The sequence below is a fragment of the Centropristis striata genome, chromosome 16 (assembly GCF_030273125.1).
Source record: "Centropristis striata isolate RG_2023a ecotype Rhode Island chromosome 16, C.striata_1.0, whole genome shotgun sequence".
NCBI classification, from domain to species: Eukaryota; Metazoa; Chordata; class Actinopteri; order Perciformes; family Serranidae; genus Centropristis; species Centropristis striata.
Window position 1 is genome coordinate 1,329,758 of NC_081532.1, and position 27,379 is coordinate 1,357,136.

At 38.8% G+C, this 27,379-nt stretch overlaps 1 protein-coding gene and 1 pseudogene across 1 annotated transcript; one reads left to right on the forward strand and one right to left on the reverse strand.

Annotated features, from left to right (window-relative positions):
- Positions 1 to 205: 205 nt before the first annotated feature.
- Positions 206 to 27,349, forward strand: LOC131988339 (uncharacterized). Its single transcript, XM_059353458.1, has 10 exons — positions 206 to 773; positions 2,430 to 3,047; positions 10,511 to 10,619; positions 12,024 to 12,168; positions 15,874 to 16,067; positions 16,201 to 16,337; positions 20,117 to 20,290; positions 23,808 to 23,967; positions 24,332 to 24,894; positions 25,719 to 27,349. Exons 1-10 carry the CDS (start codon positions 206 to 208, stop codon positions 26,354 to 26,356), a joined length of 3,306 nt encoding a protein of 1,101 aa, XP_059209441.1. The 3' UTR covers positions 26,357 to 27,349.
- LOC131988112 (interferon-inducible GTPase 5-like) lies at positions 12,969 to 14,550 on the reverse strand (annotated as a pseudogene).
- Positions 27,350 to 27,379: the final 30 nt, after the last annotated feature.

Below are 27,379 nucleotides of genomic sequence, written 5' to 3' on the forward strand. Positions count from 1 at the left end.
GGTTATGTTACATCATAATGAAACAGAAGAGGGGGAAATATTTAATGACTTCTAAAGATTTAGTTTACATGTAAGATCTTGGTCTGTTTTTAAGATTCTATGTACATGATGTTAGATCATTGTCTTACGACAATTTTTTTACTATTTCCTATAAAACAGTGGTAACTTTATAACTTCTCTTTTTCTCCAGTTTTCAAAGATCACCATGGAAGATCCACTTGACGGCAAATCAGCTGAAGACATTAAAGAAGCACTAGAAAACAGTAATCAAGCCTTAGCTTTGGCAAGGATCCAGGAGTATTTGGAGAAGAAGAAAAATACTCCACTAAATATTGCCGTCACAGGAGAGTCAGGCTCTGGTAAATCCACCTTCGTGAATGCCTTCAGAGGCTTACATGATGGTGATGAAGGAGCTGCTCTCACTGGTTTTAAAGAAACCACCAAGGAGGTTACATCATACCCCCATCCTAACTTTCCCAACGTCACACTGTGGGATCTTCCTGGTATTGGCACCACCAAGTTTCCAGCTGACAAATACCTGAAGCATGTTGGATTTGAAAGGTTTGACTTCTTCATCATCGTCTCATCTGATCGCTTCAGAGAAAATGATGTGAAGCTCATTAAGGAGATTCAGAAGATGGGGAAAAAGTTCTACTTTGTTCGCTCAAAGATCGACCATAACTTACGTGATGAGAAAAGAAAGATGAAGATAATGAAGTCAAAGTTCAATGTTGAAAAGATTCTCAAAGAAATCAGGGAAGACTGCACTCAAGGTAAGTGACTTACAGTCTGTAATCATTACTGTAATAATAACAGAATAATTACAAGATGTCCATAATTAAAAGCCGTTGTTCGACAGTCCTGATTTCTTTGTTCAGAGATCCCAGTCTTTAGACAGGTTTACATTCTACTAGGGGTGTGCATTGGCACTTCCCTCACGATTCGATTCGATTACGATTCACCAGGTAACGATTCGATTCAATTCGATTCTACAATGCATTGCGATGCATCACAATTATACTGCACGCAACAAGGGACATTCTTCGTCAGTCATGAGGCAATACAAGCAGTCAGATAGGCCTAATAACAATAGATTTTATTGGCTGCTATGTGTGTATCATCACTCTCCTGTATCTTTGACATAAATGTCATTAAATACCTTTCAGATTAATACCTTAACATTCTCATTCACCAAGAAACATTAATGCACAATATATTAAATATATTAGAAAGGACCTTTTTGGAAAATGACAAATGAACCTGTTTTGAAAAGACGGCAAATGCATATATTTTGGAAAGATGGCAAAATGAATCTCCTGCCTGAGTTCATCTAAGAGTAAGGAAAGAGAAATGCCTCCTCCCTGCCATAAAAAGGAACCTGCTGAGGTGAAATCTACATCAGCTAAATGTCCCTGAGCTAGGGAAGACGTTAGCGATATCCCACCTAGCTAGCTATCGCTAGTTTTCGTGATGCAAAAATGTAACTTAATGAGTCGACTTTAAATAGGCAAATACAATGGTAATTACCTATCAATAGTACTTTATATAAAAACGTAAATGTTAAGTTCTGTCAAATACTACCACATACTTCAGTCACAACATATCAAAGCAGCTTCCTGCTAGCTTACCTGTGCTGCATCAACACATGGCTCATTAGAATATTCAAATTAGCCATGTGTTGATGTGCATGTCTGAAGGACGGGGAGTGGGTCGGGTTAGCGTTGTGTTTACTGGAACTTTGACAGGGGCGCAAAGGCCACCTTGGCCGTAAATTGAACATTTTTTCACAGGGCATCAAGGCCAGAGTGTGAAATTCCCACCCTGTCCCCCACAACTTTCCACTGGAGGACAGGAAATAAACATAATCGATTATGGCACTTTGCTGCATCTATGCTGAATCGTGCATGCCCCGCATTGCGATGCATCGCCGAATCGATTATTGTTGACACCACTACATTCTACAGGTGGTTAGTCAGAGAAACTAGTCTGCACAAAGGCCCATACAGCAGTCAGAGACCTTCTGGTAGTGACCTGCAGGCTCATAGAAGCTCCCCTCTCATTCTCCATGGAGGATGACTGTAGGTGACTGTAGGGCAGTCTGTGGCCGAGAGGTTTGGAATCGGATTTGTAACTGGAGGGTCACTGGTTCAAATCCCAAAGAACAAGACGACAGTTTTGTGTACATTTTATAAGGTCAAAACACAGACCAGAGGAGGAAAGTTCAGATCTTAGGAAAAATGTAACTACTTCTGACTTTGATAGATTGGGTGGAGAAGGTCCGATAAAAGCAGTTGGTGCCAAAACATCTACACAAATAATAATACAACAACATGTGTCTTGAGATATGCACATGATGTTGTACCTTTTGAAAGCTGTAATTATTTTTTATCTGTCTTGTCATTTTAAGTTTTTTTCCTTTCATGACACAGGTCTTCAGCAACAAGGTGTCAGGTCTCCACAAGTCTTCCTGGTGTCCAGTTTTCATCTGGAGCGGTATGAATTCGCTCTCTTGTGGAAAACCTTAGAGAGAGAGCTTTCTGCACACAAGAGGCATGCTCTGCTGTTGGCCATGCCCAACATCAGCCTGGAGGTCATCAACAAGAAGAAAGAGGCTTTCCTATCCGAAATAAAATATTGGGCTCTTCTTAGTGCAGGTGGAGCAGCTGTACCGGTTCCTGGGTTTTCTTTTGCCCTTGATTTGGGAGTGTTGGTTGTTGTTGTCACACGATACGTATATGGGTTTGGTCTTGATGACTCATCACTGCATTCCCTTGCTAACAGATCAAATGTGCCATTGGATGATCTGATGAAGATCATTGTTTCACCACTGGCTGCAAAAAAAATAACCCGTGATCTTGTCCTGAAGGCTCTTCTTCCATTTGGAAATGCAGCTAAGTTAATGGCAGCAGAAGAAGCGTCAAGGTTTATTCCAATATTTGGAATCCCAGCAGCAATGGGCCTCTCTTTTGTCTCCACCTACAGAATTCTAAACACGTTCCTCGACATGCTTGCTGAGGATGCACAGAGAGTGTTTAAACTGGCCCTGGGTTTGGAAACCTCAGTGTGAAATTCAAGTTAATGACATTCAATGGCACGTTTGAAAATTACATGTACAAAAGAACTTTTGAATTATTTCCATGAGTAGTTGGCTTGTGAGTGCAGTTAGTTTTGATATACATAATCTTTACAAATCATAATCTTGAATTCTAGCTGCACATTTTAGCGCACAGTGCATCATACGTTTTGTAGTTGATCACTCCATCCAATATAAATGCAGATACTGATAAAAAAACATTGTTTAGCTTAAACAGGGTATTAACTAACTGCTGTCTTTGTCCACACAGTCAACATCAGCTCCTGTCACAAATCAAAGACATGTTGACAGTCTGTCTCGCAGACACACAAAGAACACACACACACACACACCTGACTTGACAACTAACGTTACTATATAGCATATAACTGCAATTAAACTTCACTACACTGCATGATATTGTAATTTAAGCGCCCTGACATAGAGTGTTTATCTCATTCTTGAGTCCAGGCGCATCATATTCACATTAGGTAGGTTTACGCTGCCTGCTGACACCTTGATCACGGTCACCCATGAATATTAAGTAGCCATGTGGCAGTCTCTTCACAATATGATTCCATCAGACCTTATATCTACACTGCTTAACCAAAGTCGGCAGAGCCAAAACCAAAGAAAAGGCTGGATCACTAACATGCTGCTGCTGCAAGGTGGAAGTGAGAGAGCGAGAAGAGGTCACCACCTCCTCTTTATAACCTTCCCTTAATCAGCCTCACTGATTCCACCTGAGGGAAAGCACAAGACACAATGACTGACAGGCTCATGATAACAAGAGGGGGTTAACTGGATAGATTATGTTTATTACCACCAACAGAGATTCATCACCTACACGAGTGAAATCCTGAAGGCATTTGGTGAGCAGCTACAAAATCTACATTTTCTGGGTCAAGGAATCATTTAAATCTATTGAGAATATCACTAGATGATTATTTGATCAAATAGATATGTTCATTTTCACCCAGACTGGTAGGTCTTCAAGTGCTGCAGCAGGGAATCCTGAGTTGAAAATGTTTGGACTCTATGTTGACGAGATCAACATTTTGAACCAAAAAGAAACAAAGAAAAACCAACATAAATGTGATCTTGTGATTGTGTGATCTGTTAGAAATAATCTAAAATGTTCTATTGTCTCTGTTTTCTGTCTCTGTGGATGGGGATCACTATCTGATTGACTAGGTCACTGTCTATGCTGCGTAATTCACTAACTGTGTATGTAACCTCTCTTTATGCATTTATAGATTAATCATGTAAGATGCTTTTGATACAATGATCATGTGCTAATATTGTTTTAAAACTATGATTACTCTAGATACATGTATTCCATCTGCTTAAACGTAGTAAGATTCTATCATAACAAGAAGATATATTTTATGTTTGGTATGTTATGTGAACATTGCAAAATCTGTGTTCCCACCAATATCTCTGCAAGTCATAACAAGGCAGGAGGTTGTGTTGAATGTTTTGGGAACAGGTCAGGTCATGGACATGATGTGCTGAGCAGAAAGATAACTGACTTCTCTGCTTGGTGACATGACGTGTCCTGATATTGATTAAAACTGACGAATCAACAGTTCGAGAGGGACGCACCTTCTGGAGAGTTCTACCCACATTCTCAGTAAACATTGTTAGGCTATAAAACTGGGTTTCAGGGACAGAAGGGGGGTCCAACCTTCATGAACTGATCCGCCTTTTTTGTGTAAATCAGGGAAGTGATGTTTGAACTCAGACTCTGTAACTAAACATTTTTTTTGACGTATTGTAATAAAGTGAAGTTAAACTGAGAACTTGGACGTCTCCTGCTCATCATTCCCCATCAAACGATCTGCGCAGAGAAATAGGTGAGAGGATTTACTGTTGGAGTCAGAAAATTAAATTTAAAGGTTTCCTCAATGCATTTCTCAACAGATCCTGTCATCCAACTCTTTTTTTGGTCATTTTGTCTTTTTTTTTCTTGTCATTTTGTGTCTTTTTTGGTAAATTTGTGTCTTTTTTAGTCCTTTAGTCCAACATAAAATGTGATTTTGAATCTCTTTTTTTTTTAACTTTCAAAACACTATCATGCTCAGTAAAGAGTTTTAAATGTGTCAAATGTGACCAAAGGTGTCAAATCTACCATATAAGAGGGTTCCATCCAGTTCTATCATTTGATACTAAATCTATTTGAGCTTGTCTCCAGTTTTACTTGGTATATCATCATCAAACTGAAACTGGCCTCATGGAGTTTACAGCCAGAACTTTAGAGGTAAATGTACAGTAGGGCTCCACGCTGCTTTGTTTTCTAGTCTGATGGAGGCAACAAGTCTGGATTATTTGGAGCTTTTGGACTTCACAGGGTTAACATGAAGTTAAATTTTAATGTAAAGAGCAAAGAATATATGATAATTTACATACATCTTAAATGAGTGAATGTGTGACCAGGCAACATTTTTTATTATAATTAATGATCTTTCTTCTGTTACAAACATTACTTGTTATTTCTGTCTTAATATTCAGTAAGTGGTGTATCCTGTATTCACCACTTAAAAAATGTTTAAATGCCATGTTGGTATATTTTTTTCACCTATATGACCTGATAATAAGTGATTTTTTATTCTGAGAAGGATGAAAAGGATCCAAACATGGACAAAATAGCCCAAAACTCCATAGAGTCAATATCAGTAACTGTGGTGTAGCATGAATTTAGCTTTCCCAGCCTGTACTCATAAAGAGACTGAATAAACTGACAAGTTTACCCTCTGCACCTGCAGCAGGACAAGACAACCAGAGTCAGTGGAAACATCTTCCTGATGCAGTTTTCACTGTGAGTGCATGAAAACAGTTGAGAGTCTGTGTGACAGAAGAAGTTAAAACTGTGAGGAGCAGTGAAGCATCAAATCATGCAAACATCCTTTAGTGTCCAGCTGTCCTTGTGAAACAGAAAGGAGAGATGGGGACATGTTTTACATTACATAAAACACACAAAAAAACACAAAATATGACGAAAAGGACATATAAAAACATTCATAAAACACACAAAAAAACCTACCAAAAAATGACAAAAAAATACACATAAAGACACAGAAAACACATGAAAAATTTTAAAACACAAAAAATGACAAAAAACACAAAATATGACAAAAAGCACATATAAAAACCTACAAAAATTACAAAAAACACACAAAAAAGATTACAAACACACACACACAACAAGCACAACAAAAAACATAAAAACACACACCATTTTTTTTTACATAAAACACACAAAAAACACAGAATATGCCGAAAAGGACATAAAAGCAGTAATAAAACACACGTAAAAAAACCTTCAAAAAAAGTCACAAAGACACACAGAAAACACATTAAAAAAATTAAAAACAAAAAAAACACAAAATATGACAAAAAGCACATATAAAAACACACATTAAAAAACCTACAAAAATGACAAAAAACACACAAAAAAAATTACAAACACACAAAAAACACAAAATATGCCGAAAAGGACATAAAAGCAGTCATAAAACACACGTAAAAAAAACTTTAAAAAAAAGACACAAAGACACACAGAAAACACATTAAAAAAATTAAAACAAAAAAAAAACAAAAAACACAAAATATGACAAAAAGCACATATAAAAACACACATTAAAAAACCTACAAAAATGACAAAAAAAAATACAAACACACACAAAAAAGCACAACAAAATACAAAAAACACATAAAAATACACAAAAATCTGTCAGTCGAGGCTACATCTCCCTGTGGACTGATGAAGAACACTTCCTCTTCCTCATCTCTCTGCTCTTTCTCTCTTTACAAAGTTTCCCAAAAGGCCTTTGTGCTCATCAATAGCTGCAGGCTGCCCTCTGCTGGCTGTCCAGGCTCACAACAACTTCATACTGACGTCAGACTGAGTTTGTGTTCGCTCCTTCACTTTAACCAGGATCAGGACATCAATGTGTTCATCAGAGACGCTTCAGCTGTGACTCAAGTTTGAACAAAACTCCTCTTGGATGCCCCATGTGGCAGATAAAATATAATAAAGTGTCTTGTAGTTCAGCCTTCCAGTGGAGAAAACATGATGCAGGTCCACACAGGCTGCCACACATACCAGGAGCTCCTCAGATACAAGGGAAATATTCTACCTTGTTAAGATAAGACAAGATAAGATTTTCCTTTATTAGTCCCACATGAGGAACTTTACAGTATTACAGCAGCAAAGTGGATAGCAAGATAGAGACTAGCTTCAATATAAAAATAATAAATAGTAAAAATAAAAAAAAGCGGTATGAACTAGAAATATAAAAAATATTAGCAATTAAACAAACAATATTTTTAATGTAAGATCACTTCACATGGAGACAAAAACTGCTGAGTGCAAATACATAAAGTGGCTGGAATACATGTGCAAATTAGTTTTGGTCATAGCAATAAAGTGCACAGATCACATGTGAGTTAAAGTTTCTAAATGTTGAAAATGGTTGCAAATATAATATATATATAAAGGTAAAATGAGGATAACATCTTTTTTTATACTAAATATATGAAATATCTTCTTTTTACTGTTACCATCACTCAAAAACAAGATTGTAGTTAAAGCCAATCCTTTAGATTTTATATCGTGACGTCATCAAGTAGTAATGTGCTGGTGCTTTCATGGACTCCGGAATATTAACATTTTGAAATTAATCATATCACATTTGTACTAATCAGCAAAGCTTCATTTTTTTTAAACAACTCATCACATCTGTTACACTTTTTAAACAATATTTAAGTTTAACTTGCCATGTAATTTCACTGAAAACATCTCTTTTCTTTGAACTTGCTGCCACCGCAGTTGGCAGCAACGAATTAAAAGAAAAGTTACGTCCGATTTGACATTTACGAACGCGAATGTCCAATGTCCGACTGCTGTGAATGCAGCACGAGTTAACGTCAGAGCGGCCGGCAAGAGACTGATTTGTTTTGAAAACTGAGTGGCGCGAAACGAGGGAGCCAGGAGTCGCGAGGAGAGAAGAGACGGCGGGAAAGAGGTAAAAACTGATAAATTATCTATCAAGAAATTAGATTATAATGAAAGCACAGTGCTAGCATAGTTGCGATGCTGGTTAACTTATTTCGTTAACTACACATGTAATGTTAGCTAGGTCTGACGTTAGTTCTGTATATTGATTAAAAGTTACTTTGAATTTTACAGAAAATAAGAGGAAAGGTAGCATATGTAGTTTTTTTCTCACCAAAAAAGAAAGCCTTGCCACCCCTGCTGCCACCGCAGTTGCCAGCAACTAATTAAAAGAAAAGTTACGTCCGATTTGACATTTACGAGCGCTGATTTTGAATGTCCGACTGCAGTGAATGCAGCACGAGTTAACGTCAGAGCGGCCGGCTAGAGACTGATTTGTTTTGAAAACTGAGTGGCGCGAAGCGAGGCAGCCAGGAGTCGCGAGGAGAGAAGAGACGGCGGGAAAGAGGTAAAAACTGATTAATTATCTATCAGGAAATTAAATGATAATGAAAGCACGTTAGCTGGCCAAGTGAACCTGAAGGATGGACTCAGTGTGTCTCAGTGTTACATACACCGCAAAACCTTAGTCGGTTATTTCATCCTTATATATATAGATATAGATATAATTAGATTTTAAAAATTATATATATATATATTGAAATCATGTTCATCCTCAATGACGAATTTTAAATCAAGTCAAATATGTAAGATCACTAGATCACTTCACTATCTATCTATATATAGATAGATAGATAGATATAATCAGATTAAAAAAATTATATATATATATTTTTTAAATCATGTTCATCCTCAATGAAGAAATTTACACATACACATAGAGAGAGAGACACACATTATCACATTTTCAAATCATGAAATATATTTTTGTACAAATTATCACTTCTGTAACATTCAAAACACACTTATTTGACATTTTGAAAATAATCATATCACATTTGTACTAATCAGCAAAGCTTCATTTAAAAAAAAAAGTCATCACATCTGTTACACTTTTTAAACAATATCTAAGTTTAACTTGCCATGTAATTTCACTGAAAACATCCCTTTTCTTTGAACTTGTTGCAGTGTTGTCATGGGCGGATCTACCGGGCTTTCTTTTAGGGTGGCAAATGCCAGGAGTCGCGAGGAAAGAAGAGACGGGAGGAAAGAGGTAAAAACTGATTAACTATCTGTCAAGAAATTAAATTATAATGAAAGCACAGTGCTAGCATAGTTGCGATGCTGGTTTTGAGATGATAAAAATCTGGTTGTAGAAAGTTATTCCATTAATTATACATGTAATGTTAGCTAGGTCTGACTTTAGTTATGTGTAAAGTAGGCTACAAACGCTAATATTGATTAAAAGTTACTTTGAATTTTACAGAAATGAAGAGGAAAAGTAGCATACAGAGTTTTTTCTCACCAAAGAGAAAGACGACAGAAATAGAAAATGAACAACTGAGCAAGGTAGACGGAGAAGATGAGGTGGAAGGAGAGAGAAGAGATGAAGATGAGGTGGAAGGAGAGAGAAAAGATGAAGATAAGGTGGAAGGAGAGAGAAAAGATGAAGATAAGGTGGAAGGAGAGAGAAAAGAAAGAAAGAAAATTGTTGCTGCTTAGTATACTAAGTTACATATAAATAAGAACAACACATGACAAAGAAGGACGTTTTGCTATAAGCTGTATTTAACCCTTAATAGGCCACTCATTGAAATACTTGCAAATTTCAACCCTAGAGAATATTGCAGGATATTACATACTGCCAGAATGTGTAAAAAAAAAACATACGGACCCGGGGAGGGGGGTAATATTTTGAGAAAAAAGTTTACAAGATTAAAGTGGCAAATCTACGAGAAAAAATTTGCAGATTTATGAGATTTTAAATGGTGAATCTGGGAGAAAAAATGAGCTTTTTTCCCCTACTTTTTCTCGTAAATCTGCAACTTTTTTTGCCCAGATTTACCACTTTAAATCTCTTAAATCTGCAACTTCTTTTCTTGTAGATTTGCCACTTTAAGCGAGTAAATTTGCAACTTTTTTCTCGAAATATTACCTGAAGTTATCAAATATAGTTTTTCGCCCGATAAAGGGTTAAGAGACATTGCTTAGACTTCTTCAAATAAATATATATATTCATGTTTGCTTAAATATGAATAATTGGGGAAACTTGTCAGTGTGAAAGCGTGATGAGATGGGGACAGAGTTTTAATATTTTGTGAAGTGTATTTTAGATCTATTGCTCAGATTAAATTCCAAAATTAAACAAATTAAGCTAAAAATACTCTCCCAGGCTAAAATATTAGTGTGTGTTAAACACAGTCTGATGGTTATAACTTATCAATGACAGTTCCAAATTGATTATGTTTTACTGGTCATTATATTGTATAATTAGTTCAGATGTAATGCAGTTTGAATCTTTCCTCCTCTCCATCTTCTAGACATATCCAAGTCCAGGTGTGAGGTGCCAGTGCGAGAGAGTTTCCCTAAGACCCTCCAGGGAGGAGCCAGGAGAAGCTTCTGCAGCGACTGGTACAAATCTCACCCCTGGTTAGAATACTCACACTCGAAAGATGCAACTTACTGTTTTGCTTGTAGGCATTTTTCACTCCCCGATGCTCCAAGGACTGTTTTCACCTCATTCGAGGGTTATCGTAACTGGAAAAAGGCTACAATGAAAGACAGTGGTTTCTGTTCTCATCCCGGCTCACTGACCGCAGTCAAACTTCCGGGTCACGTAAACCCAACCAATTAAATATTAAAATCAACTTTGGTACTGGTGAATCCGTGTATCATTCGTTCTTTCCATTTTCAATTGGCAATCAAAATCAAATAATGAAAAATTGACTGGTTATTTTGTTAGTTGTTTTTTATTATAACACAAAAAACGGACAAAATGCTTGTTTTTTCATATTCAATATTAGGCTCAGATCAAAACTACAAAATGGAAAAACGGGCACCAGGACTGAATTTGATTTTAATATTTAATTGGTCGGGTTTACGTGACCCGGAAGTTTGACTGCGGTCCAGTGAGCCGTCACTCGCTTCTCCGTAGTCAAACCAGCCGCCCCTATATAATAATAATAATAATAACAATATATAATGTAGTCCGCCCGCATTGTAATATTTATGGTAAATTCATTGAAACTGCTCAGAGCGAGCTGACATGAAGGATAAACACTTTACTGTCATTCTTTCTCACTTTTTTTCAGTATAAAACTCTTACCAGCAGAGAGGAGATGAAGTATTAATTTTACATGAACACACCACGTGAAATAATTTAATTGCGTCGCACCGAAAATGTATTTGTTGTGTCGACGTGCGGTTTCCAGTTTTCAGAATAAAGTGTTACACAACCAGGCCAAAAAACAGATAAATAAAATAAAATATGGCAATAAGATTAATTGCATGATATTCACAGAACTGTTCACTGTTCAAGGATAATTGTGAGGAGTATTTTTGAGGTATGGTGGTTTAGTCGTGTTTATTTAGTCGTGTCACACTTCCAAATGTGCCTTTGGAAATGTACGTTGTAACATGAGCTGGTGTAGGCAGAGATTAGATTAGATTAGATTTATTGTCCCCAAGGGGAAATTCATTTTCACATCACTGTACATTAACGTCACACAACACATGACATAGAAACATTACATGTCAAATAAACATTCATTGTGCTCTTTTGTTTAGAGCAGCAATGGCTGCAGGGATAAAGCTTTTTCCAAAGCAAGCACTTTTACACCTTAAAGTTCTGTACCTCCGACCAGAAGGCAGTGGGGTGAGGTCCTGGTTGAGTGGGTCTATGATGTGGGGTGAGGTCCTGGTTGAGTGGGTCTGTGATGTGGGGTGAGGTCCTGGTTGAGTGGGTGTGTGATGTGGGGTGAGGTCCTGGTTGAGTGGATGTGTAATGTCCTGTTCTATTGTGGTTGCAATGTGTGAGATGTCCCTGTTATTCAGTTCAGTGAGACTGGGTGTTGGGAGTCCGATTATTTTAGCAGCAATATTGGTGATGCGTGTGAGTTTGGCCCGGTTGGTGACAGTTAGCATGTTGAAGAAGCAGGAGGAGCAGGAGGAGCAGTATGTGAGGATGGGCTTTGCTTTGGTATAGCAGAAGGAGAAGATGAGGGGAAACATTCAGTCCTTTGAGTTTACGTATTGCAGACTTTGTTGGCTCCTCTTGAAGATGTCGGTGGTGTGTTGGTTGAAACCAAGTTTATTGTCCAGTGTTACTCCCAGGTATTTAAAACTGTCGACAGTTGGAAAGGCTAAGGGAATTAGCAGTTAGCATTAGCAGAGGCTCCAGATAGCAGGTTAACTTGGATAGACGACGGACACAGAAGTGGGGATTTCCACACAGTGGTTTTATTCTACAGTGTTTAAACATTGACCATACAAAGCCAGGTCTCCACTGCGCTACGTTCACTAATTATACAGGAGTAGTAGTAGGATACACCCCCTTGTGGCGCTATACCGTACTACAGTAATAGCACATCTAGACTGTCTGTTACAACGTACAATTGAATATTTATTAGATATCTGTTGGGATGCTTTCCTTCTTCATCAATGGATAGGACTGAACTGACACATCTTACTGACTCTAACTTTTGTTACCAGAGGAGCTGCCTGTGTGTTTTTTTTCCTTTTTATTTCTACTTCTCCTCACTAAAGACCACCTTCTGGTTCACTACTTTTCAGGGACCTGCCTGAGCACTTTGTCTACTGTTCTTCTTGTTCATGAGGCTCTCATTATAACAATGTAATGACAGCATATGTCCACTAGATGGAAGTGAAGGGACAGTGATGAGACCTGAAGAACTCACTTAGGACAATAAGATTACATGGAATGACAAAATCACAAACTTCAGCTCGTTTCATTGAACTCTTTTATTTGATCACCCAAAAGCCTTCATTTAATTCAGATGATGCATTATTTAGACGCTCATCATCACATTTCCTGATCTGCTCAAAGTGTTTGGTGAAATTTGTAACTACATTATAAAACTTTGATATGAATGCAGTAACGTTTACTACTGTAATATTACAATGTAGTAAGAAATCATCCAGAAGCTCATTTACATGCTACCCAACAGTTTTTCATTTTTCATTTAACAAATTACATCACATTGCTGTGTTCAAACCCAGAGCCTTTTCAAACACCTTCTGTGCATCCTCAGCAAGCATGTCAAGGGAAGAACTGAGAGCTCTGTAGGTGAATGCAGAAGAGAGGGTCGATGCTATTGGGATTCCAATGAATGAAAAAAATCTGAACCTTTCCTTTGCTATCATTATAGCAAGATCAGTCACAGAAAAACACACCTTAACGATCAAATCTATGTTTTGTTTTTTTGCACTCAGTGGTGACGTCATCACTGCTCTGAGATCCTCCAATGGCACTTTTGTACGACAAGCAAGATTCTGCAGTGACTCAGTATTAAGACCAAAAGAAACTTGGTACCCTTTAATGACAGCAGCCAGCATTATCAAATCAGCAGCACAAGAGAGCCCAGGGATGGGTACAGCTGCTGCAAGTGCAGATGCAGAGGCGCAGAACTTTATTTTATCTTGTAAAGCCTCTTTCTTCTTCCTGATGACCTCCAGGCTGATGTTGAGCATGGCCAACAGCAGAACATCCCTCTTGTGTGCAGGAAGTTCTTTCTCGAGGGTCTGCTGTAGAAGAGGGAAGTCATACAGGTGGAGATCAAAGCTGGACACCAGGAAGACTTGTGGAGATTCAACACCTTTTTTTACAAAACCTGAGGGACAAAGAGAACAGAGGAGTTTATATCAGATGATGAAATTAAAATGAAATGAGAAAACAACTCTTTAGCTTTCTTATGTCAAGATACATTTCCCTGCAACCCTCTCCTTCCCTTCATCTCAACCTGGGCTGCCCATGTGTAAACTTCTGGCTCTTGGCCCTTTTAAATGAAGCAGTATGTTTTGTATGTGTCTTAATGTTTCAGGCATTTGTGATTTCTCCCTGTAAACTTAAACTTACCTTGAATGCAGTTTTCCCTGATCTCTTGAAGAGTTCTTTCTGCGTTGAACTCCCTCTGACTTCTTTCTTCATTACGTAAGTTATCGTCAATCTTCGAGCGAACAAAGTAGAACTTTTTCTTCATCTTCTGAATCTACAGAGCGAGCTTCACATCATTTTCTCTGAAGCGATCACATGACACGATGATGAAGAAGTCAAACCTTTTAAATCCAACATGCTGCAGGTATTTGTCAGCTAGAAAGTTGGGGCTGCCAATACCAGGAAGATCCCACAGTGTGACGTTGGGGAAGTTAGGATGGGGGTATGGTGTAGGCTCCATGGTGGTTTCTACATAACCAGTGGGAGCAGCTCCATCATCACTGCTGTCTATGCCTCTAAAGGCATTAACAAAGGTGGATTTACCAGAACTTGCCTCTCCTGTGATGCCAATATTTAGTGGAATATTATTAGATGTTCTCTTTCCTTTCCTCATATGGAGGCTTCACTGGTTCCTGTAAGGGAGATGACCTTTAACAAAGGGAGGCGTGTTTGTGCCTATTCGACTTTTTCAATTTACAGTCCATGTTTTCACTCCTCACTGTCTGTGCTCTGCATTATCTCTAGATCAGAGGAAATAGCCTGTCAGCTCCGGTCAGCATTAATTCATTTCTGATAGCAATAAGCAAAGATAAAAGAGGTCATTTAAATCCCTTAAATACCAATTGTAACCTAAATATATTAAGATTTAAAACTGTGTAAAGTGTGTTACATTGGACTAAGCCTCAGTGATGGAAACAGAAAAGTTTAGACCGAAATTTAATCAGATGTAACTTTAGAAGTCATGAACAGGAAAGTGTAATACACAATACTATGCATTTTGCAATTATACATTTCTTATAACAATAAATTAGTGAAATCTTAAGAAGTTAACAAATAAGTCTTACCGTATGAAGAACTTGAAACGTTGCTGCTCAAGAGGAAAAGTTACCTTCTGTTTCTGGGCTGTTGTACTTTTACAGTTGTACAGAGTTCAGCCCCTTAGACGCTCAATAAAGTGACCAATGAAAATGTCCTGCTGTGATGATGGAGACCAATCAGCATCGCTCACATATCCACATTTTCAGTGAAAGCACATGGTTTATAAGAAATGCAGAGAGGGAGGGTGTTTGTTTCAGAGCTCAAACCTGTGACGTGCTGGCATTCATTTATTTAACCAGTTTTTCTAGCTGATCAAGCTGACCTGCAGCCACACAGTAAAATGGTGGTAAATCTTTGTTTCTTTCACTTAAAGCTCCCTTTTCTTTCATTGTATCTACACATAAATTACTGGACACAGTTTTGAGTTCATATAACATACACTTTATTTGAGTTATCTATTTGGGTGCACACATTTAGTTAACTTTCATTTTCAACATTTCTGTATTTTCTTTATTTTTCTTGATACAGTCTATGGCTATGGCTACAATGTCATTTAGCAGGCACTTTTATCCAAAGCAAAGTACATTTAAGAAATAATGCAACACAAGCAAGGATGAAGTCTTTAACAGGTTTATAGCTGGTGAAAAGCTGTTATCAGCCACAGGACATTTTAGTGACCCATGTAATGTGAATATGTGTCCTGTGGCTAACACCAGCTCTTTTTCAGCTATAAACCTATTAAAACCTAATCAAACCATCCCTATCAAAAATACTGGAGCGCACAGTCTTTAACCAAGTCTCCAGATTCCTTGGTAAGAACAACCTGTTCGAACCAAATCAGTCTGGCTTCAAGCAGGGTCACTCTACTGAGACTGCACTCCTGTCCATAACAGAATCACTGCGCCTGGCTAGAGCAACTGGTCAATCATCAGCTCTATTGCTCTGGACCTATCTGCAGCCTTCAACACTGTTAACCACCGAATCCTCCCTACACTCGATGAGCTGAGTGGTTCTGGTTCAGCCCCCAGATGGTTCAAGTCCTTGGAAGTATCTTGGGACAAGGAAGTGTCCAAACTACTAAACCTATCCACTGGGGTGCCTCAAGGGTCAGTACTGGGCCCCTTCTCTTCTCAATTTACACCACTTCACTTGCAATCGACCGCAATCATGGCTTCTCATACCATTGTTATGCTGATGATACCCAGCTGTTCCTTTCCTTCCCACCTAATGACCCCACAGGGGGCAATGGATCAGCGTTCTCGTCGCGCCCTCCGTCAGTACCCGGGCTTGCTCGGGGAAGCAAATGATCCTACCATGCCTGGACGAAGAAATTGCTGCACTCCTACAAGCGAGAGCTCCTGGCGCCGAAAAATCAGGTAGGAGATCTTTTCTCTCTTTATATAAAAAGAGCCCTCTGTCGTGTTATTGCTGTGGGGCACCTTCCCTCTGACATATTGGAACCAGAGCCTATAGTATGTAAAGACGACGGAGGTTCGAATCAGTCTTTTGTGATTTTTGTGTGTACATACAAAAATAACCACCAATAATATTCTTAATGTGAACCAAAACAATAAGAACAACAAATTTGGAAAATAAATTCTAATTACAGAAATTAGTGGTTTGGATTGCTGTCTTAGAACAAGGAGAAACAGTGCGCCGACAGATATCGGTTTGGACGGAGAGAGACTCTGCGTCTCTACGTTTTCGATTCCGGGTCAAAGGAGCAATCAGATATCGGAATGGGTCTGTGAAGAGGTGTTCTTCTAGGCTTTCGATCTCGGGTCTGATTAGGTTCTCACTTAACAAGTCGGCGGCCAGAGGTCCCAGTGGACTGCAGAGAGTTTTCGACTGGGAGCTGGCGAGGTGATCTGAGCCACAGACGTTCTTTTATGGGGGACTGTTCAGCTGTAGGCTGATCTGAGTCATCGACCGAAAGACGTGCTGTGGGGTCGCCTGGCTGTTTTCAGATTTGTTGAAGAGTTTTGCCTGGTTTTTGGGATAAACCAGATGGTTTTGACGGCCGAGTGTAATTCTGCAGAAGTCCTGCCCGGACACGAAGTTGTGATTTTGTAATGCAGCCGTAAGAGATTGCTGTAAAATTCAGAGAGATGGTTTTGTGTTGTGATAAGTAACCAAAACGAGAGAACCGTGGTCGCCACTCCCAGGGCCCGGCGAGACAGACTTACGGATCTTTTGTGCTTTTGTCTAGACGAGTTTAATGCATACGTGGAGGTCTTCCACTAGTTAAAGAGGACGACACCAGCTGCGGGGCGTTATACTGTAAATACACGGGAAACGTATCTTCAATGGTGGTCGGAATCTGCGCATTGGTTGCGCCAAATAAAGTAATTCCTCTCTGAATGGTAAAGGGCAATAAGTAATCGATATGCTATTAATATATAACTGTTAGAATCAATTGACACTGACAACGACCCGACTGACTTGTACCCTGTATATATAAAACATTCTAACGACATATAAAACATCACATATAAAACATTCAAACCCATTCACTCATATCATGTTAAATGCTCCATATGTAATTAAATGTTAATTGCCTGCTGCTGGTTTAACAAGTATTTTCTAGTGTTTGTATTAATGTAATTTGTGCTGGCAAATTGTCTTGTGAATTCTGTAAAGACTATCATAAGTAAAAATATCACTGTAAACTGGCAGGAGAGAATCAGATGCAGAGCCAGAAGAATAAAGGAAACGACACACAAACTCCACAGCTCCGAAAACGCACACACCAAAGCTCCCTCACATATAAAGGACAATACGTAATTGATATGTAATTAATATGGATAACTGTTAGAAGTACATAAGTACAGACCTCACAATCAAATTAGATGATTTACACAGATGAATTGGACAAGAGGTCAAAAGGGTGTAATTCCATGGTACACTCAAGAAATCCAACATGTTTAAGAAAAGAAAAGTCTAAATACCAAAGTGAACAAATCCCAGACTGACTCATACTAAGGAACCTGACGGACTGACTGACGTTATAATATCTTTACTTAAAAGTGTTATAATATTTTAATTTTTCTGTTTCTGTTATGAAGTTCAATATGTTTTTACATATGTGATTTGAACAGGCACATTGTGTTACGAGATAATATGTAAATACTTGTTTATGTGTAAATACATGTTGTACATACATGCTGAGCTAAAGTTAATAAGGGGTTAAATGCTCTAAGCAGGGAACAGGAAGGGACACACAAACTCTGACCACACTGACAGAGCGTGCACACATACACACACATACACTGGAAGCACACGCACACACCTTCAGGAAACACACACACACAATACAATACAACACACACACACACAATACAACACACACACATAATACAACGGCATTCACAGAGAGCACACACACATTCCCCCCGCCCCTACAACTCCATCAACCCTGATTCAATGTTACCTTTCTTTTTTTCCCCAAGAAAGAAAGTTATTAGCTAGAGGTTTTTGGAATTAAATGAGCAGATAGGCCTATAATAAGAATTTTAAACAACTCCTAGAACTGTTTGGATTAATTTTAGACTATAAAGTGATTGAAAACTTTTGTTTAATTAGAAATGACATCTCACAATATCAAAGATGATTTTACTCATGACATGTTAATGATTCTGATGTCCCAACTCCACAGTTCTGGAGACTGTGGAAGGGGGGAGTTTAGTAATTATGAAAAGCTTGATGCTTTGCCGTTTGCTCTCTTGCAACTAACAGAGCATGATATAATAATGCTAACCACCTATGCCAAAACAAAACGATTACCGGCTCCCTATAAAAGACCCTCGCTTGACCAGTCGCAAGCTGAGATAACATGACGCAACTAACAGCGAGCCAGAGATCAACCAGTCTAGAGGAAGACGGCCAACAGCAGTCCAGGAGGAAGAAACACCAGCTGGTGTCATGTGAAGGACAACAAACACAAGGACAGTATGGTTCAATATAGACAATACTGGAAAATGACTGTGATGCACGATAAGAATGAAAACATTTTGTTGTTGATGTTGCCAAGGCAACTGGGACAGCCTATGGAGAAGCTGAAGGGCCCTAACGAGGCTTCATGTGATCCAGGAGGCTCTTATCAGAGAGGCAGCAGGCTGCAGGAGGACCACACCCAAACCACTAAAGATGAGTATGATGCAACACACACACCAACCCAGACAGTGCTGACCCATACCAACATTCACACTTCATACAGACAAGAACACGTCACAGCAACATTATAGATAAAGCACATAGAACATTCACATTTCAAACAGTCAGGAACATGTTAAATAGGTTTATGTCCCAGGAAGAGACAGAGCTATTTAGGAGGCAGACTTCAAGTTACACAAAGTTAACCTGCTCACCTCACAAGCTGACACACCAACATGTTATAGTAGATTACACTGTGTTCCAAATTATTATGCAACTGAGTTTTTTCTCCGATTTTCCTAAATAGTCGATGCAAATGACAGTCAGCATAATTTAAGTCATCAACCGTTAGTTTAATTAATTCTAATGTGATTGGACAACCTTCCCAATGATAACAGTATTTTTTCAAAAATAAAAAACTTTAAATGCACTGTTCCACATTATTACGCACGACAGAGTTTTATAACATTTTATAGGTTTTTAAGAACTGAAAATGCTCATTTTTGGATTTTCCAGCATTCGGAGGTCATATTTACTGAAAACAAAAGCTATTTCAATCAAAATCATCTTAACAGGTCAAGTTACATTTTAACATAGGACCCCTTATTTGATAGCAGCTTCACAATTCTTGCATCCATTGACCTCGTGAGTGTTTGGAGAGTTTCTGCTTGAATTTCTTTGCAGGATGTCAGAATAGCCTCCCGGAGCTGCTGTTTGGATGTGAACTGCCTCCCACCCTCATAGATCTTCTGCTTGAGGATGCTCCAAAGGTTCTCAATAGGGTTGAGGTCAGGGGAGGATGGGGGCCACACCATGCGTTTCTCTCCTTTTATGCCCATAGCAGCCAATGATGCAGAGGTATTCCTTGCAGCATGAGATGGTGCATTGTCATGCATGAAGATGATTTTGTTACTGAAAGCTCGGTTCTTCTTTTTGTACCATGGGAGAAAGTGGTCAGTCAGAAACTCCACATACTTACACTACCACATTTTCACACCTTCAGTGACCCTAAAGGGGCCGACCAGCTCTCTCCCCATGATTCGGCCCAAAACATGCCTCGCCACCTCCTTGCTGACGTCGCAGCCTTGTTGGGACATGGTGGCCGCCCACCAACCATCCACCACTCCATCCTTCTGGACCATCCAGGGTTGCACGGCACTCATCAGTGAACAAGACTGTTTGACAATTCGTTTTCATGTATTTCTGGGCCCACTGCAGCCGTTTCTGCTTGTGAGCATTGGTTAGGGGTGGCCCAATAGAATAACTGATAGAATAACGCATAACTACAAGCCTCTGGAGGATCCTACACCTTGATGTTCGTGGGACTCCAGAGGCACCAGCAGCTTCAAATATCTTTTTGCTACTTTGTAATGGCATTTTAGCAGCTGTTCTCTTAATCCGATGTTTTTGTCTGGCAGAAACCTTCCTCATTGTGCCTTTATCTGCACGAACCCATGTGTGCTCTGAATCAGCCACAAATCTCTTAACAGTAGGATGATCACGATTAAGTTTTCGTGAAATATCTAAGGTTTTCATACCTTGTCCAAGGCATTGAACTATTTCACGCTTTTCGGCAGCAGAGAGATCCTTATTCTTTCCCATATTGCTTGGAAATGGTCATCTGCTTAATAATGTGGAACGCCCTTCTTAAGTAGTTTTTCCTTAATTGGGCTTACCTGGCAAACTAATTATCACAGGTGTCTGAGATTGATTTCAGTGATCCAAAGAGCCCTGAGACACAATACCATCCATGAGTTCAATTGAAAAACAAAACATGTAATCTTTATGACACTTAAATACAATTTGCGTAATCATTTGGAACGCGGTGTATAAAACACATATTGAAAGTTTGCAAATGCTGGATTTCTGAATGCTGAAGGATGTGATATGACTGTAAACTGTAAAGTGACGTGGGTTATTATCATAGTTCTCACATGTCAAATGACTCTACCCCTCATAGATATACTAGTACGGTTTGAAAATCACATTACAATAAATCAAAATGGCCAGGATTTGAATATGACCAGCCCAATTAATTCTGCACAGACAGGATGTGTAGGAATGACTCAGTGAACACTGAGCTCTCAGGAGCTGGTGGTGGTGTATGAAGGAGGAAGAGACTCTCAACATTAGAGGAATGTGTGGAGAGCTTTGGAGAAACAACCACTCACACCAAATGCTAAAATGTCCTTAAACCTGCAACTATCCCCACTACGTTAAAGGCTCAGGATGAGTCCAGGGCCGGTCTGAAGTCCAGACTTCTCTTGATAATTCATTCATTCATTCATTACCATTAACCGCTTATCCGCAATCGGGTCGCGGGGGCTGGAGCCGATCCCAGCTGTCATTGGGCGAGAGGCGGGGTACACCCTGGACAGGACGCCAGACTATCGCAGGGCTGACACATAGAGACAGACAATCACACTCTCATTCACACCTCCATATTATTTCTTAGTTTCTTTTGTTCAGACAAGGGTAAGTAGGAGATGTTTTTACCTGACATGTTTCGACTGACAACTTCAGTCTTCTTCAGAGGTGTCAGCTGCCAGTTGTCAGGTTGACCACGCCCTATGAGTAACTCCACAAAAAGACACGTCACAGCGATCAGCTGACACCTCTGAAGAAGACTGAAGTTGTCAGTCAAGTGCACGGTTTGCACTTTGATTGTCTCTCTTGTCTCTAACGTTGTTAGCGTCTCCAGCTGTGCTTCTTTGCAAATGTACTTGTAAGTTAATAATTATATAGACAGACAGTTGTATTATATAGCCTGGTTGGCACCATGGGCAAACAACAACAGGAGTTCCACCTACTGTGAAACAGCAAGCGGAGCTATTCAACACAGATGGATCTCGCCTCGGGCACCAAATGGGCTAGAGCCGGCCCTGACAATCCTTATATATATTTCTAGCTATGCTGCCCCACTGTTGTATTATATCCTACATGTAACAATAAATACAACTTTTGGTCATCATGTTCAGTGGTTGCACAAACTCACAAACAGGACATGTTTAAGTGTTTATCAGTGACGTTATAACCTACCAGTTTATCTCATGATAGTTAATCCAAGTAGTTGGAGAAGTTATGCTTATAACTATTAATACATGTTTGACTTTACTGACTGCATGTAACAGTAAACTGTATTACATTTCATGATAGAAGTATTAAACAAGCAACAGAAAAAGACACAGAGACTCAGTGTCTCTGAGTTTAACAGCCCGGCCCATCTGGCACATTCAGGAAAAGCCTGTGGGTTGAGATAAGTTGTTGACTCTGATCTTTTCGACTCTCGTCTCATGTGAGGACAAATCCTGGAAGTTAAAGAGCATGAACAAGACCTCACATGAAATTGTGAGTGACATGAGTGAAATTGACCAAAAGTTTTGAGTATAAAGAACAAAGAATAGAAAGGACTCTGTATTCTGACCAAAGTATTGTTTGTACCTTGTCAATTGAATATGTATTGGATATCTTAGCATTAAATCCCGCACAAGGCTGTGTTTCCAGAACTCATCGTGCCGTCCATTGTTTTCTCAAGATTTTCTTCAATATTGTGCTACAGTAGCAGCACCTACCCATTATGCTGTTTTTCATGTTTTCATTAAAGGACAGATATTCACATTACATCACTGAAATGTCCTGTGGCTGATAACAGCTCTTCACCAGCTATAAACCTGTTAAAGACGAGTACTGGTTAATTAAATGAGTGCCAGCACGTTACAGGTTTGAGCTCTGAAACAAACACCCTCCCTCTCTGCATTTCTTATAAACCATGTGCTTTCACTGACAATGTGGACCAGGATATGTGAGCGATGCTGATTGGTCTCCATCATCACAGCAGGACATTTTCATTGGTCACTTTATTGAGCGTCTAAGGGGCTGAACTCTGTACAACTGTAAAAGTACAACAGCCCAGAAACAGAAGGTAACTTTTCCTCTTGAGCAGCAACGTTTCAAGTTCTTCATACGGTAAGACTTATTTGTTAACTTTTTTTTAAATATTTACTTATGGTTATAAGACATAATTAAAGTTGCAAAATGCATAGTATTGTGCATTACATTTTCCTGTTCATGACTTCTAAAGTTACATCTGATTAAATTTCGGTCTAAACTTTTCTGTTTCCATCACTGCAGATTCGTCCAATGTAACACACTTTACACAGTTTTACATCATTATATATTGAGGTTACAATTGGTATTTAAGGGATTTAAATGACCTTTTTTATCTTTGCTTATTGCTATCAGAAATGAATTAATGCTGACCAGAGCTGACAGGCTATTTCCTCTTATCTAGAGATAATGCAGAGCACAGACAGTGAGGAGTTAAACATGGACTGTATATTGAAAAAGTCTAACAGGCACAAACACGCCTCCCTTTGTTAAAGGTCATCTCCCTTACAGGAACCAGTGAAGCCTCCATATGAGGAAACAAAGAGAACATCTTGAAAGCTAATAAATACTCCACAAGAACAGAGAAATGTGTTCTCTCTCTGAGGGCTGCAAGAACAGAATGATGTTATTCAGAATTTTTTTCTCCTGTGGGGTCCGATAACTATTGTGTGATTGGTCAGAAATTTGAATTTGAATGTGACGTGTGCTGCAGTGGGAGGGCCCTATGAGGACTTCCCAGCAGTTCTACATCTGAGTATCTTTTGAAGTATGAAATGTCCTGGCCAGAACTAACTGAACACCTTCAGCAGCAAGAACAAATTTCTCCCCCTGCCTGTCACAGCGAGTTATTAAAACCATCACTGTCCAAAAAAAGGTGAAGGATCTACAAATCATCTGTAAATCAATCTGTATCTCAGGAATTAATAGGTCTCTGCTCCGGTCTGATCAGGAAGGAAGACGCCTTCAGTGAGTATCTGCTATTATACAGTCAGTGTTTTATGGATGTGTAACTAACTTTCCATTATTTTACATTTAACACAGTATCATGTAACAAGCTTGAAAAATGGACATTTCAGCTAAAAGAGAAAAAATGTTTATGAATTATTTTTTGCATGTTTTAGTGTTTTTGCTGCCAATTAAAGATTTCTTGCAAACTGTAGACCACACTTTAGCTTAAAGCGCAGACAGGTTATTTTTTTTGGAAAATGTGTATTTGAATGCAGTTTACAAACCCAGCTCCCTTTGCTATTTTCATTATTATTTGTGTAAGCTAATCCTGCAATTCCCCTAAACCAAAATAGTGAAATTATTTCTCTCTTTATTTCTCAAGGAGAGCTATGGATAATCCATTTGAAGATGAAAAAATCCAAAAAATTAAAGAAATTATGACAGCTGAAGGATCTGCCGCAGCGGCTGCAAAGATCCAGGAGTGTTTGGATGAGCAGAATAATATTCCACTAAATATTGGCATCACAGGAGAGTCTGGTTCTGGTAAATCCACCTTTGTTAATGCCTTTAGAGGCGTAGACAACAGGGATGAAGGAGCTGCTCCAACTGGTTGTGTAGAAACCACCATGGAGCCTACACCATACCCCCATCCTAACTTCCCCAACGTCACACTGTGGGATCTTCCTGGTATTGGCAGCCCCAACTTTCTAGCTGAAAAATACCTGCAGGATGTTGGATTTGAAAGGTTTGACTTCTTCATCATCGTCTCAGCTGATCGCTTCAGAGAAAATGATGTGAAGCTCGCTCTGGAGATTCAGAAGATGAAGAAAAAGTTCTACTTTGTTCGCTCGAAGATTGACGATAACTTACGTAATGAAGAAAGAAGTCAGAGGGAGTTCAACGCAGAAAGAACTCTTCAAGAGATCAGAAAATACTGCATTGAAGGTAAGTTTAAGTTTATAGGGAGAAATCACAAATGCCTGAAACATTAAGACACATACAAAACATACTGCTTCATTTAAAAGGGCCAAGAGCCAGAAGTTTACACATGGGCAGCCCAGGTTGAGATGAAGGGAAGGAGAGGGTTCACTCAAAAAAAATGATACTGCATATGACTTAATTCAATCAGTGCAACATTTTCACACTTAAAAATATTGAGTTGATTTGAAAGCTCTCAAATCGGTTAAACAAAACATGAGTAATGAGTATATTTAAGTAATATTTTCAAGTACGTCTGAATGAATTGACTTGGCTCAATTACCACATAAACTGAGTAAATGTAACTGAAATATTATGTTAACCATATGGAAAACTGAGTAGACATCACTAAATAAACTGAGTAAATATAATTGTAGGATATAATTGCAAATTTGCTTATGATTTACTTAAAAATATGTGTTGTACTGACTGATTTTACACTTATTATTACACATTTTTAAACTCTGTAATCTGTGAGTCAAATATTATTTTATTTTGAAGAAGTAAACTTAATTTATATATGGATATTTTACACAAAGATTCCTGTTGGAGTTATACTGATGAATTTTGATGTAGTCAACTCAAATACTCATCATGATGATATTCAGCATTTTTATTAAGTATTCATACCTCTATATTACTGTCACATTTACACGCTCCTTCAATCATTTCAGTGTGTGAGAGGGTTGCAGGGAAATGTATCTTGACATAAGAAAGCTCAAGAGTTGTTTTCTCATTTCATTTTAATTTCATCATCTGATATAAACTCCTCTGTTCTCTTTGTCCCTCAGGTTTTGGAAAACAAGGTGTTGAATCTCCACAAGTCTTCCTGGTGTCCAGCTTTGATCTCCACCTGTATGACTTCCCTCTTCTGCAGCAGACCCTCGAGGAAGAACTTCCTGCACACAAGAGGGATGTTCTGCTGTTGGCCATGCCCAACATCAGCCTGGAGGTCATCAGGAAGAAGAAAGAGGCTTTACAAGCTAAAATAATGCTCTACGCCTCTGCATCTGCACTTGCAGCAACTGTACCCGTCCCTGGGCTCTCTTGTTCTGCCGATTTGACCATGCTGGCTGTTGTCATTAAAGGGTACCAAGTTTCTTTTGGTCTTAATACTGAGTCACTGCAGAATCTTGCTTGTCGTACAAAAGTGCCTTTGGAGGATCTCAGAGCAGTGATGATGTCACCACTGAGTGAAAAAAAAATAAACGTAGATTTGATAATTAAGGTGCTGTGTTTTACTGTGGCTGATCTTACTATAATAGCAGCAGAGGAAGGGTTCAGATTTGTTCCATTCATTGGAATCCCAATAGCATCTGCCCTTTCTTTTGCCTTCACCTACAAAGCTCTCAGTACTTCCCTTGACATGCTTGCTGAGGATGCACAGAAGGTGTTTAAAAAGGCTCTGGGTTTGGACACAGCAGTGTGATGTGTCAGAATAATCTGTTATTCTGTCTCTGTGTGACGAACGTCACTATCTATGCATGCGTAATTCACTATGTGTGTGTGTGTGTGTGTTTTCTCTGTGCATGCAAGATGCTTTGCTACTATGCTCATGTGCTAATATTGTTTTTAAATTATGATTGAACTAAATAAATTTACTGCATCTGCTTAAACTTCACCTGCCCTATTTGGAGTAAGATTATATAATCACAAAAAGATATATTTTATGTTTTATATTTTATGTGGACATTGCAAAGTCTTTGTCTCCAATAATATCTCTGCCAATCATAACAAGGCAGGAGTTTGTGTTTTGAATGTTTTGATAACAGGTCAGGTCACAGATATGGGGTGCTGAGCAGAAAGATAACTGACTTCTCTGCTTGGTGACATGACATGTCCTGATATTGATTAAAACTGACAAATCAAAGGATTCGCAGGAGGCACCTTTGAGGAAGAGTTCAACCTGCATTCTTAGTAAACATTGTTAGGTTATAAAACTGGGTTTTAGGGAAATGACACTTGGTCCAGCCTTCATGAACTGATCAGCCTTTGTGTAATCAGGGATGTGTAGTTTGAACTCAGAGACTCTGTAACTGCACATTTTTTTGACGTATTGTAATAAAGTGAAGTTAAACTGAGAACTCGGACGTCTCCTGCTCATCATTCCCCATCAAACGATCTGTGCAGAGAAATAGGTGAGGATTATGTGTTGGAGTCAGATAATTTAATTTAAAGGTTTCCATCCTCAACAGATGTCATATGTTAAATGGAAATGTGTCACTGTAAAAACTGTTGGGTAGCATGTAAATGAGCTTCTGGATGATTTCTGACTACATTGTAATATTACAGTAGTTAACGTTACTGCATTCACATCAAAGTTTTATAATCGAGATACAAATTTCACCAAACACTTTGAGCAAATCAGGAAATGTGATGATGAGCGTCTAAATAATGTATCATCTAAATTAAATAAAGGCTTTTGGGTGATCAAATAAAAAGTCCAATGAAA